General features: G+C 39.0%; 1 protein-coding gene across 3 annotated transcripts in view; it reads right to left on the reverse strand.

Moving 5' to 3' along the window:
• Positions 1-12,540, reverse strand: part of sema3fa (sema domain, immunoglobulin domain (Ig), short basic domain, secreted, (semaphorin) 3Fa) — a 79,138-nt gene that overhangs the window by 16,284 nt on the left and 50,314 nt on the right. For 2 of the 3 annotated variants that reach the window (XM_036571326.1, XM_036571328.1), the window contains 7 exons: positions 10,869-11,029; positions 10,010-10,072; positions 7,953-8,072; positions 7,280-7,369; positions 2,857-2,950; positions 2,530-2,649; positions 78-217 (listed from right to left, as the gene is read on the reverse strand). In XM_036571326.1, coding sequence (XP_036427219.1) covers positions 78-217; positions 2,530-2,649; positions 2,857-2,950; positions 7,280-7,369; positions 7,953-8,072; positions 10,010-10,072; positions 10,869-11,029 — 788 coding nt within the window. The remainder of the gene's footprint in view (positions 1-77; positions 218-2,529; positions 2,650-2,856; positions 2,951-7,279; positions 7,370-7,952; positions 8,073-10,009; positions 10,073-10,868; positions 11,030-12,540) is intronic. The other variant, XM_036571327.1, reaches the window with a different exon arrangement.

The following is a 12,540-nucleotide window of genomic DNA, read 5'->3' on the forward strand; positions in this document are numbered from 1 at the left end:
TGTGATTTGTGGGGTTATTTTGTCTATTCACAGCTATAATAGTGGCCACAGGTACAAAGCATGCATGTGTCTCTCACCAGACAGATCCTTCCAATCCTGGACTGAGCCATCGGAGTCTGGCCCATCTCAGAAGCCTTCTCACGGAAGAAAAAGTACAGCTTGTCATCGTTTTTCTCAGCGCTGTCTGGTATGAGCTGCGCATGGACAAACGTGGGATCTGGGAGAAGCAAACAAGAAAGAAAAAAGACACAAAATGAAAAAAAACAAAGAGTTTATGACCAAAATCTGATATATTAAAACTACATAATGTGTACGCTCACTGGCCACTTTATTAGAAACATCTACAATGTAGCTCCACCTTGTAGGTCTACAGTTGCAATGGGGATATCAAAGCATAAAACTTGCTTTGATTTGATACGATACGGCAGTGTCTCGATACAAGACATTTTTGATACAGCAAAAAATAATAAAATAAAAATGAATCCCACAAAGGGGAAATTCATCTCCACATTTAACCCATCTGTGCGGTGAAACAACCACATACACACTAGGGGGCAGTGAGCACACTTGCCCAGAGTGGTGGGCAGCCCTATCCACAGCGCCTGGGGAGCAGTTGGGGGTTAGGTGCCTTGCTCAAGAGCACGTACTGTCAGCTCAGTGGATCGAACCGGCCACCTTCTGGTCACAAGGCTGGTTCCCTAACCTCCAGCCCATATATATAATATATTAATGTTTGCACCTTGCACAGCTTACAGGCATGCACAGCAGGGATGTAATGATGCACATATTTTTTAGGATTTTCAATTTTTTATGTCAATTGTTTATGAAAAATAGTTATATACAACACAGATTAGTTATATAAAAGCTCACTTAAATAAAAGTTTTTCAATGCAACTGCTGCTCCACCCAAAAATCATGACCTTCTTTACTCTGATAAGATGCACCTGGATGTTTTTGGCGACGGTCCTCTCAACACCACCATGTCTGATACACTCATACCAGCACCAAACACACTACGACATCAGTGTCACTGTTGTACTGATAATGTACCCCCACCCAAATAGTATTCAAACAAGAGCAGGTTTTGGTCAGAAACTGGCCAATGATATAGTGGACACTTATATAGTGGACCTATAAGGTAGACGGAGCTCAAAAAGTAGCTGGTGAGTGGACATACAGCGTAAGTGTTTGTAATAAAGCTGAGAGTGAAGGTATGGTTAGTGGACCTGAAGTCTTTTCTTAGTGACACAGCATCATCAGGTACACATGTGACATGATGAACCTCTGTGGCAGTCTTTATATGAATACTATGAACTATAGACGTACCAAAGAGATTATGGTACGGACATTATCATCATGCACAATGGCAACTAATCATTGTCAATTCATCATGGAGGTACATTTTTATTGATGACAAATCAATAAAGCAATCAAATAGTTATGACAGTTCTAATGAACATCCCCCTGTACACTCTTAAAAAATACGGTTCTTCAAGGATCTTCAGTAAAGAAAACAGTTCTAAACAGAACCATGAACACTCAAAGAACGCTTTGCATGATTGTAGTGTTTTGCATCGCAAAAGCGTTCTTCAGATTGTTGGCGAATGTGTTCTAAAGGGTTCTTTGCATGGTGAAAGGGAAAATGTGTTGTATATGGTTCTATATAGAACCTTTTTGAAAAGGGTTTTACACCAAAAAGGTTCTTCTATTTTTATGATGTCAAGCTTGTTGCAATAGAAGAACCCTGTTTGGTGCTCTACAAAAGCCTTTTCAAAAAGCTTCTTTATTGAGCCATATAAAACACAGCCTCCATCAATCTGAAGAACCCTTTCATGATGCAAAGAACCCTTCAATCATGCAAAGGGTTCTTTGAGTGTTCATGGTTCTTTAAAGAACAATTTTCTTTACTAAAGAACCCTTGAAGAACCATCTTTTTTAAGTGTGAAGGGATGGGTATCCAAATGTGATACTGTCATGGTACCAACCAAATTACTTCAGCACTACTAAGTATTAAAAAATTCAATCAATACCAAATTTCAACACCTAAGTAGTCGGTCTCATTAAAACTCATGAGCTATGAGCTTGTTCCAAAATCTAGTCTGCTGATTGGCTGTGTAAATAACATTCCTTATGCATGTTATCAACTTCAGTGCTTCTTAAATAGTCTGCAGACCATTGCAGTTGGTAAATATACCCACTTCCACTACCTCACACTAATTTCAGGTTTAAGCCAAACCCACTGTCTGTGATTTAAAAGAAGGTGCTGAAAAAGGCATTATCCGGAAGTCGCTATTGAAGTCAATGTATCTGTAGGCTGGTGCGGTGTGGTGGGTAATGCTCTGCCCTCCACAGGCAAGAACATCCTGTTATACCAATAAAATCCTTGGGCAAGACTCTACATTCACCTCCCTCTGTAACCTGATTAAACTGCAGGTTATTCTGAATAAGAGCATCTGCCAAATGCCATAAATGTATCTGTAAAAGTTCAGAACGATACCCAGCTCTACTCTCGTGTGCATGTGTTCGTACCATTGAGCCAGCGTGAGTTGTACTGGTCAGTCCTCATCGCTGTGTGTTTTCCTAGTGTGCGGAAAATGGCTGAGTCCGTTCCCATAAAATCGATGTAGACTCCAGCATAGAGTTGGCCATCTGCCCAAAGAGAGAGAGAGAGAGCGAATAAGAAGGAGCGAGACATAGACACACACGCATTAAAGACATGCTAATTTGATTCTACAAGGGAAGGATGGAATCATGTTCTGATTTGTATCTGTTGAGCTGCAATGTCTGGCTGAGGTGGTCTAAAAGGGCTGAAGAATAAAAACAGCTAATGGTCAGGTATGGCTGAGAGGTCCTTACTGATCAAAGCAGACACGCTGTTCAGTTTGGGGTCAAATGGACATTTTCCCTTCCCAGAATCCACTTTACCCGGCTCCAGACGGAAAATGTATTCCTGGAACGGAGGGAAAACGCACATAAGGTCAGCATTAATGACTCTAATAAGCATACATTAGAAGAAACATTGATTACTAGATGGTATAACTTATGTAGACCTTTCCTGGCTTGAGACTGCATGGAGGAATATCTGTTAAAGGAATACTCCAGCGTTATTGAACCTAACCTCTACTGGCCGCATCTGTAACATACGGTTGATTACCATGGACAATATTTTCCATGTGTTTCCATGTACTGAGAAAAGACTAGAAAACCAGTTGACTCCAAATGTGCTTATAATAGAAGCCAATGGGCGGCTGTATTAGCTGGAGTATTTTTTTTAAGAGTGAATAAATGGACAATGCCAATAATCGTTTAATACCACCAGGGACCCTAATCACTAGATTTTAGTCTGTAGGTATTTCTGCATTCTAATCCACAACAGTCTGAACTTGAAGCAACCCAATCTGCTGACTTTCCATAAAAGGTTATTTTAAACTGCCCAGACAGGCAGAGGATAGCATCATCAGTTCAATGTCAAAGTTTGGCCGAATGCAAGCAGCTACAAAGAATAACCACATATATTACTAAGACATTACAGCATGCAACTATTTATGAATTAAAACCACAATCCCTGCAGCCGACACAAAATGTGTCATACTCATTGCATTTCAAAGTCTTTGGGATTCTTCATCAGCGCTTGCAACATCTGGTTTTGTTTTTTGTTTTTTTAGTTGAACACAAAACAATCTGTCACAACATGCGAGATCAGTCAAAAGCCTGTTTGTACAGTAAAACAGTTGACCATGCTTGTTATGTTAGTCACGGGTTATTAAAATAAGAAAACACTTTTGAATATATGGATATCTATGGATATATGAGGGCTCTCGAGTAATGCGACTGTCACACTGGCCCATTCATCAGGAGGTTTCATCCCCAGAAATCCAAGACAGCATAATTGAATTTGCTCACTCTTTGTGGATAGGATGGGTCCTTGTTTTCCAAACATCACTTATTGCGATGCTGGACATTAAAAGAATAGGCAGTTAATGTTCTCCTCCAAGTGTATTGAGCTGTCAGTTCAAAGACATGCTGACTTACTGTGTCTTGGAGGTAGCACATGCTAGCCATCACCCTCCTAGCTTGGTAGGAGTAGATGGCCATGAATAAAATGGGGCAAAATCCAATTTAGTTTGCATTTAAAATACAAAAATAAATAATAATAATAATAATAATAATAATAATTGTGGCATTTGCAGAAGTTTGGTTACCTTTCTACCCTTCTAGTTGTAAAGTATCAGAACTTAATTAACTCATTAGGCCTTAACTGACTTGTAGAAATGTCAAGAATTGTCATTAAGGATTGACAAGTCCAGCGCATACTGGGCAAGACAAAATCTGGAAGACCAGAAAAACTCTTAGATACAGCTCTGCTCATATGCTGCTCAAAAAGGCAAAGCATAACCCCCATATGACAGCAAAGGGCCCGAAGGATGGTTTAGTTGACACAGGATTTGTGGTGCATAATTCTACTGTGCAGCGTTTCTTGCACTAGTATGATCTGCATGGAAAAGTCATCAGAGCGAAACATTACCTTCAACCTCATCACAAAAGACAATATCTGAGGTGTGCAAAACATCTAGATATGCCGGGGTAATTCAGAAAAAAGTGCTGTGGACTGATAAAGTAAAAATGGAATACTTCGGTCACAATCACTAAAGGTATTTTTGGAGAAAAATGAGCAGCATTTGATGAAAGTAACACCTTGCCAACTGTTAAGCATGAGGGAAGATCTCTTATGTTTAGGGGTTGTTTCGCAGCCAGTGGTCTGGGAAACACTGCACGGGTAGAGGAAAGAATGGATTTCACTAAATATCACCAAAATTCTGTAAAATCATTGAAAATCTGTGGGTAAGTCAGGATCCTCAAGGAACATGAAGACATGTCACTGCCTGTTCAGCCTACACAAGTTCAGCCTGCACAATCACATTGAGGGGATAAGGAGAGTTAATACAGACAGTATATTGGGACGTTGTGCTATTCCCAAACACTTCCAAAGGATCCTCATCCTTTGAATGTGGCATAATATGGTGCAGCCAGTCATATCTGACGTTATTAACATATACCAGTCTTAAATGCACAGAAACAGAAACAGCCTATTCATTTCTAAGAGATAAAGAGAAGACAAATCTCTACTGTGGTCCATTTGTCGTCTGTGATATCAGTACTGCAACGGCCAGTATCCCAATAATGATTGACAAATGATATACTGCAGCCCTACTGTGGTGTCCAATGATATGATGTTGCTCTTGCATTATTTTACTTATCTTCTCCTCAAATTAATTTTGTTAGCAGCCAGCTACACTATACTTCACTCCACTACAAACAGTGTACATGCCAACTGCAGGCAGAGATACAGTGTTCCCACCTGCAGCAACAACGTCCTTGTTTTAGGAAGACCTTTCTGCATACATATCAACCATATATACATCCAATAAAAACAAGCTCTAACTATTAAACTGTATTAACTGAACTATTTTTCCAAGCACCCTCCCCATACAGCAAATGATCTAAATGGAAATTCCAACCAAACTAGATCAGACTGTTATAAAAATGATATACATTATCTCACTTCAAGATAAAAGCTGGAAAACATTTAAGTGCGAATCCTCATTTCGACAACTGCCATACACGAAATTCATGTCTCGACAAATCGTCTATTTCCATACACGCTTGCACTGGGGGAACATCCCTCGCGCAGGGGGGAACGTATCCTCCTTTGGGACATGTTCTGCTCCAGCACTTTTATGAGCATACCTTACATTAAATACTCAGCACAGCACATAAAATAGTCAGCGCAGATGAATTTTTTTGCTGACTAATCACTTTGATGTCGCGATACGATCAGGAGGTGTCAGAAGAGTCTGGCATTTTTTATGCACTTCGGCTCAGGAGGCACTGTCTGGGCAAGTGTAGACAATCCTGATGGGATGAGGCTTCCAAAATCAGCACTTTCTCTGTTTCCCATTGACACCTTTCGACAACAGAACAGAACATCTGCCACTACGGGCGTACGTGTCTTCTCCTCTTCTGATTCAAATGACCTGCCAAGTCATTAATAAAATAACATTCTTGTCCTAACATGACTTCTAAGACGTATGACCTAGCAAAAACCCACAAGAAGTGCTTGAAGGGTCATTTTCTACATTTTTCTTGGTTTCTTTTCTGAAATCCATTTATGTTTGTGTGGTTTTATGTACCTAATCGACCATAACGGAGATTTAATTGAGCATTTTCTGACTTCTCTTTATCTCTTAGAAATGAATAGGCTGTTTCTGTTACTGTGCCTTTAAGACTGATATGTGTAAATGACTTAAGTTCTGACTGGCTGCACCATATTATGCCTTATTCAATAGCAGAACAAGACAAAATGGAAAGATGTGAGGATCCTTTGGAAGTCTTTAGGAACAGCACAACGTTTACTCGTTTTTCACCATCTCCCGTCCCAATAACTCTGCTACAGACTGTCTATTAACTCTCCATATCCCCTCAACATGACTGTGCAGGTGGAACTTCTGTAGGCTAGGTGGGCAGCGACATGTAAATGTGTTCATGGCTGTGACATCACAACCATGATGGTTCAAAACAAGCTGTTTTGGCAGCTTACTGTCAATACTTGGATTATTTGGTCTGGGAAGTGAATGGATCATTTTGAAACCCTTATATTATTGGTTGCATGACTACTAGTCGACTTTACAAATCAACTAGCCATTCAAAAAAGTAGCGATTAGCATATTAACAAAAATATTCTGTACATCTGTGATAAGCTTACTAACAGGGGCTGGGGTGGCAAATGCAATAGTTTAAGGTGTCTGAGAGTTTTTTGCTGTATTTCAGTAAGTTTTGGCCTCAGGCACTCTGACCTCAGAAGCACACTGACTGTCTGATGTAAACTGCATGCTAAAATCACCACAGCTCTCAGAATCTCTGTAGTGGCTGAACCAGAGAGCATTCATGCTGCCGCGTTTGTTTGAAAGTAAAACCGTGAGTTTGCTGACCGGTACTTCAGTTTATCTAAAGGCAGTTTGCTTTTGTTACAGGCATGTTACACTAAACGTTCTGTGATTGGTTTATTTTGATATCAAATAGCTCTTTCCTATTAGAGTTAGCAGAAACCTACCTAGTCCGGCTCACAAGCCTGCATTTCAGCGCAGTTTTACAAAGCTTACAGTGGAATTGGTTTCATCTCCACTAGTCTATGCAACCCATACTTCACATACTACACTTTCAATTCTACACTGCAAGGAAAATTCCATTATATGAGCCATATAAGGAAACCCTGTCCCACCTTGGGTGCATATGGCTCGGGTGATGCGCTGGGGTCTGCAGCCCGGCTGGTTCTGCCTCCGCCACGAGGGCTCTGCTGGTTGAGCAAAGCCTGCGAAACAAGCCATTAGTGGGTTAAGCCTCCAAAGCTGGTTAAAAAAAGACTACAGACTATGGTGTCATGCCTTTTAATTACATGCTGGTTGAGACTGTGGTTGCAGATGATGCATTATGCTTGTTATGCTTAGAACATGCAGAAATATATGAAAGACATGCTTTTGGCTATAATGAGAAAGACATAAAAATACTGTTTAAACTGGATGAAAAAGGCCATTTCTTTGTGTAAATGTAATTGTATTTATATAGAAAAGTTTGAAGGGTAAAATTGCTTTCCAAGAAAAACCTTTTTTACAGTATAGTTACAGTCCTGAATGCTATAGACCAGACACAACAAGACCACTCTTAGACTCAATACATTATCCACAGGGATTTACTAATGATAGTGCATTTTACGACTAATTCAAAAACTAGAAAAACCAGCAGATCAACAAAACGGTTAAAAAGTGTTTAGGCAGAAACTGTTATCTTGATCCAGAGTGGATTTGTTCCATTCTAATGCCCTGTGACTAACCCGAATGAAATTCTGACCTCCTGACTGGCAGGTTTCAGCAGGTCACCTGTAGCAGATGGCTTACCTGCGACTTGTGACCCCTGTCCACATAGGTGCAGATGGGGTTATAGGCGCCCGTCCCACACACGTACAGGTGAGTGCGGTTCCACGGCTCAATCAGTCGGATGAAGTTTCCACACTCGCCCTAAAAAAGACCACACAGCGCTGAGATTGTGAACACTTGATATGCCACATGGGACAGAAGAAGAGGTTCATATATTTTGTCTTGTTCCAAACAATAATGACCACTCAAGGGCCACTCTCACATATAAGCTGAGTTACACCTACATTGTACCTACAGTCATTGGCCATTTAATTGGAAACACCTACCGTATTCCAGTCAAAACGGTCATTAAGTATGGTCATTAAGTAAGTTATTTATCAGGGTCAGGAAACATGTATTTAACATAAATGTACAGATACGCCTCCAATACTAAGTTCAATATCAAATCTATCGGTATTTAATTTATCCGTTCCTTATTTTTTTGGACCTACTGCCTCTTCCAACCTTCCAGTCATAAAACCAACCAGTTACAAATGTGACCTTCCAACAAAAGCTGTTCCCAAAGGAGTCACTGACACTACGTTCCTCTTCAAACAGACACTAACTTGTACACAAGCAGCTATGCAAACACACCTTATCTCCCTCTCATGTGCATCTAAAAAGGCTAAATGAGATATTTCTAAGGAGATTAGAGGAGACTTGCATAAAGTGAAAAAAGGAGAAAAAATTTAAGTTTCTGAATCTGGACTTCAAAAAATGATTAAAAACTACAGAGAAAATGGGGCTCCTAACAAGAGTGCATGACCTGGTAGATAAAAAGAAAAACAGCACGTAAAGCTTTCATCTTTGAGAGAGAGGAGAAAATCAAGCTGCTTCAGATCTGATGCATGCCATATCTCATGCCAAAACTGGACATCTGAGATGTGGTCTAAGGTGTTATGGACCAATACATCTATTGGACTGTGAGAAGCAGAAAATGCAAAACCAACTTTTAAGACTGAGCTTTTAAGATGTGGAAAAATATCCCTGCAGGTTTCTTTGAAAAACTGAAAGCAAGTCTCCCCAAAAAATTAAAGCTGTAATAAAGACAAAACGTGGACACTTTAAATGCTGAAATGCTTCTGTGTAATTTTCTGTTACATATATGGTCCTTTCTTATTTTTTCCTGATGCTGAAAAATGAATAACGTTTTGACTGGAAAATGGTGAGTTGACTGAAAGGGTGGTCCCTGACTTTTGAACAGTACTGCTTGTAGGTTTGTATTTACTGACTGTAGCCAAACTGTTGATGCACAATTGATCAGCCCCCCACCACCCCATTCATCAATGGAAAGCACAGCAGTGACACTGACATGGTAGTGTGTGTAGTGCTGGCATGGGTATAAATGGCATGACAGTGTTGTGGACCAGCCAAGAGTAGCTCTGCGGTCAGAAACAGACACACACTGCAACACTGCACTAATATTTCCCAGAATCATTTTAACCCTATAAAACTGAACATCTCGCCAATGATCCATTCAGAGTCTCTGTTTTCACCCCTTTAACTAGTTCTAGCTCTTTCAGAGTGCAGTTGGAATTGGTAAGTGCTTATTACTCTTTTCTTAATCAGAGCAACAATATTTTGACATACTCTTATTCATGTGTCTTCTTGTTCAAAAAGGCAGTTTGTGACACAAACTAAATGAAAATCTACTATTTTTTGGCATTGATAGATCAAGTTCTATCAATGAATGCATGGGAATTGAGAAATTATGCAAAAAGAGAGGAGAGTATATTAAACAGTAGAAATGGTCACTTTTTGCACAAGCCTTAAAGTGTTAAACTTATGTTCTATGGCATTTTGAAGGTTCTAGATGGTTTCTTAGGCGTTATCTGAGAAGAGGCGGTGTTTGGCTTATGCGTGGCCTTTGCAGTATTGCCTCAGGAACAATTCACATCCAAATATGGTGCTGTATTTATGAGCAATGAACAGACCAGAGACTTTAAAAAAGGCAGAGCGGAAGGTCACTGGGCTTCTATCACAAATCTGTCCACAAATCTGTCCATTTTAAGTCAGAGTTTTGTAGGGTGGACACTTACGTTGATGTCCTTCCCAGACAGAACACATTCAGTCCTCCTCTGAGGAGCCACAGGCCAGTGGATCTGAAAAAGAGGAGATTAATAAATGAGAGCAACAAGGGGTAGCAGGTGCCCTTTGACCTCCACCAGAGGAACCAAATAGATTTAGCCCCTTCAATTCCCAATCACTCTTATGAACACTTTACTTATTACTTTAATAGTACTTACTGAATAATTTATAGTAGATACAGAATAATTCATAGTAGAAACTGAGTAATAAATTGTAGTTACTGAGTAATTAATAGGGGATACGGAATAATTTATAGCAAATATATAATAATTCATAGAAGATGCTGAATAATTTGTTGTAAATGCATAATAATTCATAGCAGTTGCTGAATCATTTATAGTAAATATGTAATAATTCATAGAAGATACTGAATAATTTATAGCAAATACATAATAATTCATACAAGATACTGAATAATTTATAGCAAATACATAATAATTCATACAAGATACTGAATAATTTGTAGTAAATACATAATAATTCACAGTAGTTGCTGAATAATTTGGACCAGATACAAAACAATGAATTATAGTTACTGGCTAATTCATAGTAGATACTGAATTATTCATAGGAATTACTGAATAATTCATAAGAATTGCTGAATTATTCATAGTAGATATAGAATAATTCATAGTACTTCATAGCAGTTCTGAATATTCCTGTTCTAAAATCTGATTGGCTGATTTCCTTTGTTATTTAAGTGAGTTTTATAGTTGCTTTAATAAGTCTTAAGATTAATATCTAAATAATTCACCTTCATTTTGAGGGCTTAGGAGAAGGACACTGAGAGTGACGGAGAAACATGCTTACTATGAGGGGATCTTTGTTGATGTCATTCAGGTCCAGTGACAGGATGTAGTCCTTGCTGCCCACATACATGCGGTCATGATCCTCGTCCATGCGCAGGATCCTGTAGTCAGTGGAGTTTAGCAGGAAGGCGAAGTGGTGGGCCGTGCCTGTGGACTTCAACTCTGCAATGAGACAGAAAAGACAGACATGGAGAATAAAATTAAGTTTCAGCCCTTTTTTTATTACGTTATTACATTAAACATCCCCAATCAAAACCCGTAAGACAATGTTGAATAATGTATGATATTAAATGTATGATAATAAGATTGCAGTTCTTGCATTTTGAACATTGCACTCTTTCAAACTGCAGTTTAATACAATGATTTATCACTCAGCCTTAAGAAGAGGAGATATTTAATCATGATTTAAAGTGGCTAAGCAGGTACTGTTGCATATAGTCTTGTTTTGCAGAAATCTTAAATATCCTTTATATTTTTGCCACATTTGTCATTTCTGAATGTAAACTCAATGTAAATAATATTCACTGAGTGGCTCAATGTGTAATTAAATATGTAATTATAAACTACTGTTGCATAGTAACAAAGCAATGACATATTTATAGTATATAGCATTTCTAGGCTTCTGAGGGTTAATCTCTCTATGCTATTAGGAAAAATGAATTCAAAAACAAAGCACAGAAGCTCTGGCTCCAGAACTGTAGCCAAGTAACCCGACTCCAGCAATAAAACCACTTAGCTAAATCTGTCCATACCTGACTATTCTCCAATCTACACCGAGCTGGCTTCAGGGTCTCCCTCAGGTCCAGCTCACTGGCAACACCACTAAATCCTGTGTTATTATTATCATAACCCTATTATTACAGAGTGGATTTCATGTCTCCAAACGCTATTACCAGTAGTGCAGCTTGACTTTTTCTCTAGAGGGGAGATTTTTATAATAATAATCTGGCAGGACGTGAGAGAAACTTAAAAAAATATCATATCTGGCTTTGTGGAAGATGGAATTATTTCACACACTTGTTTACTGCCTGAGGAAACAGACAATACAACACAGAGCTCCATCAGTACAATCCTGAAAGTGTCGTATTACATGCACAGAAGTCTGTAGTACAAGTTCCACACACTTGAGTAAAATTCTGATGGATATGCAGGCCTACATTTCCAAGCATTTTCAAACGTCTTTACTTCTACCTTTATTTTTACATGTCATTTTCATTCTGTTGTGTTAATTAAGCTCCTGTTGTCCTTTACTGTTGATTTTAGTGCTTTGTCACTGAACTTCAGACCAAAAGAATCCAAAAACAGAAGAACGGAGCCTAAAAACTCCAGTTCCTAATAGATGCTGGGTGTCCTATACATGTACATGCAAGTATCTATATGTAATACTAATATCTTCCATATCATTTACATTGTGGTGACCAGGGGGTCTTTGTATGGGTTGTGTTAGCCCTTTTGAATACCCATAAGCCTCTGTGTAGCACTGTTATTTTGTGAACATCAGCCATGTAGATCTGATTAGTCTGTTCTGTGCTGTTGTTATGCTCTAAACGGTGGTATGTGTGATAATCTAGTTAGCCAGCTAGCCTTTACAGTTATTTGGTAATGTGCCATTCATGTGAAGCTCATGTGAGATTATTACCCCCCACTGTTTTGCATGTGGGGCAGTTTTCCAA

This window comes from Colossoma macropomum, unplaced genomic scaffold, assembly GCF_904425465.1.
Source record: "Colossoma macropomum unplaced genomic scaffold, Colossoma_macropomum, whole genome shotgun sequence".
NCBI lineage: Eukaryota > Metazoa > Chordata > Actinopteri > Characiformes > Serrasalmidae > Colossoma > Colossoma macropomum.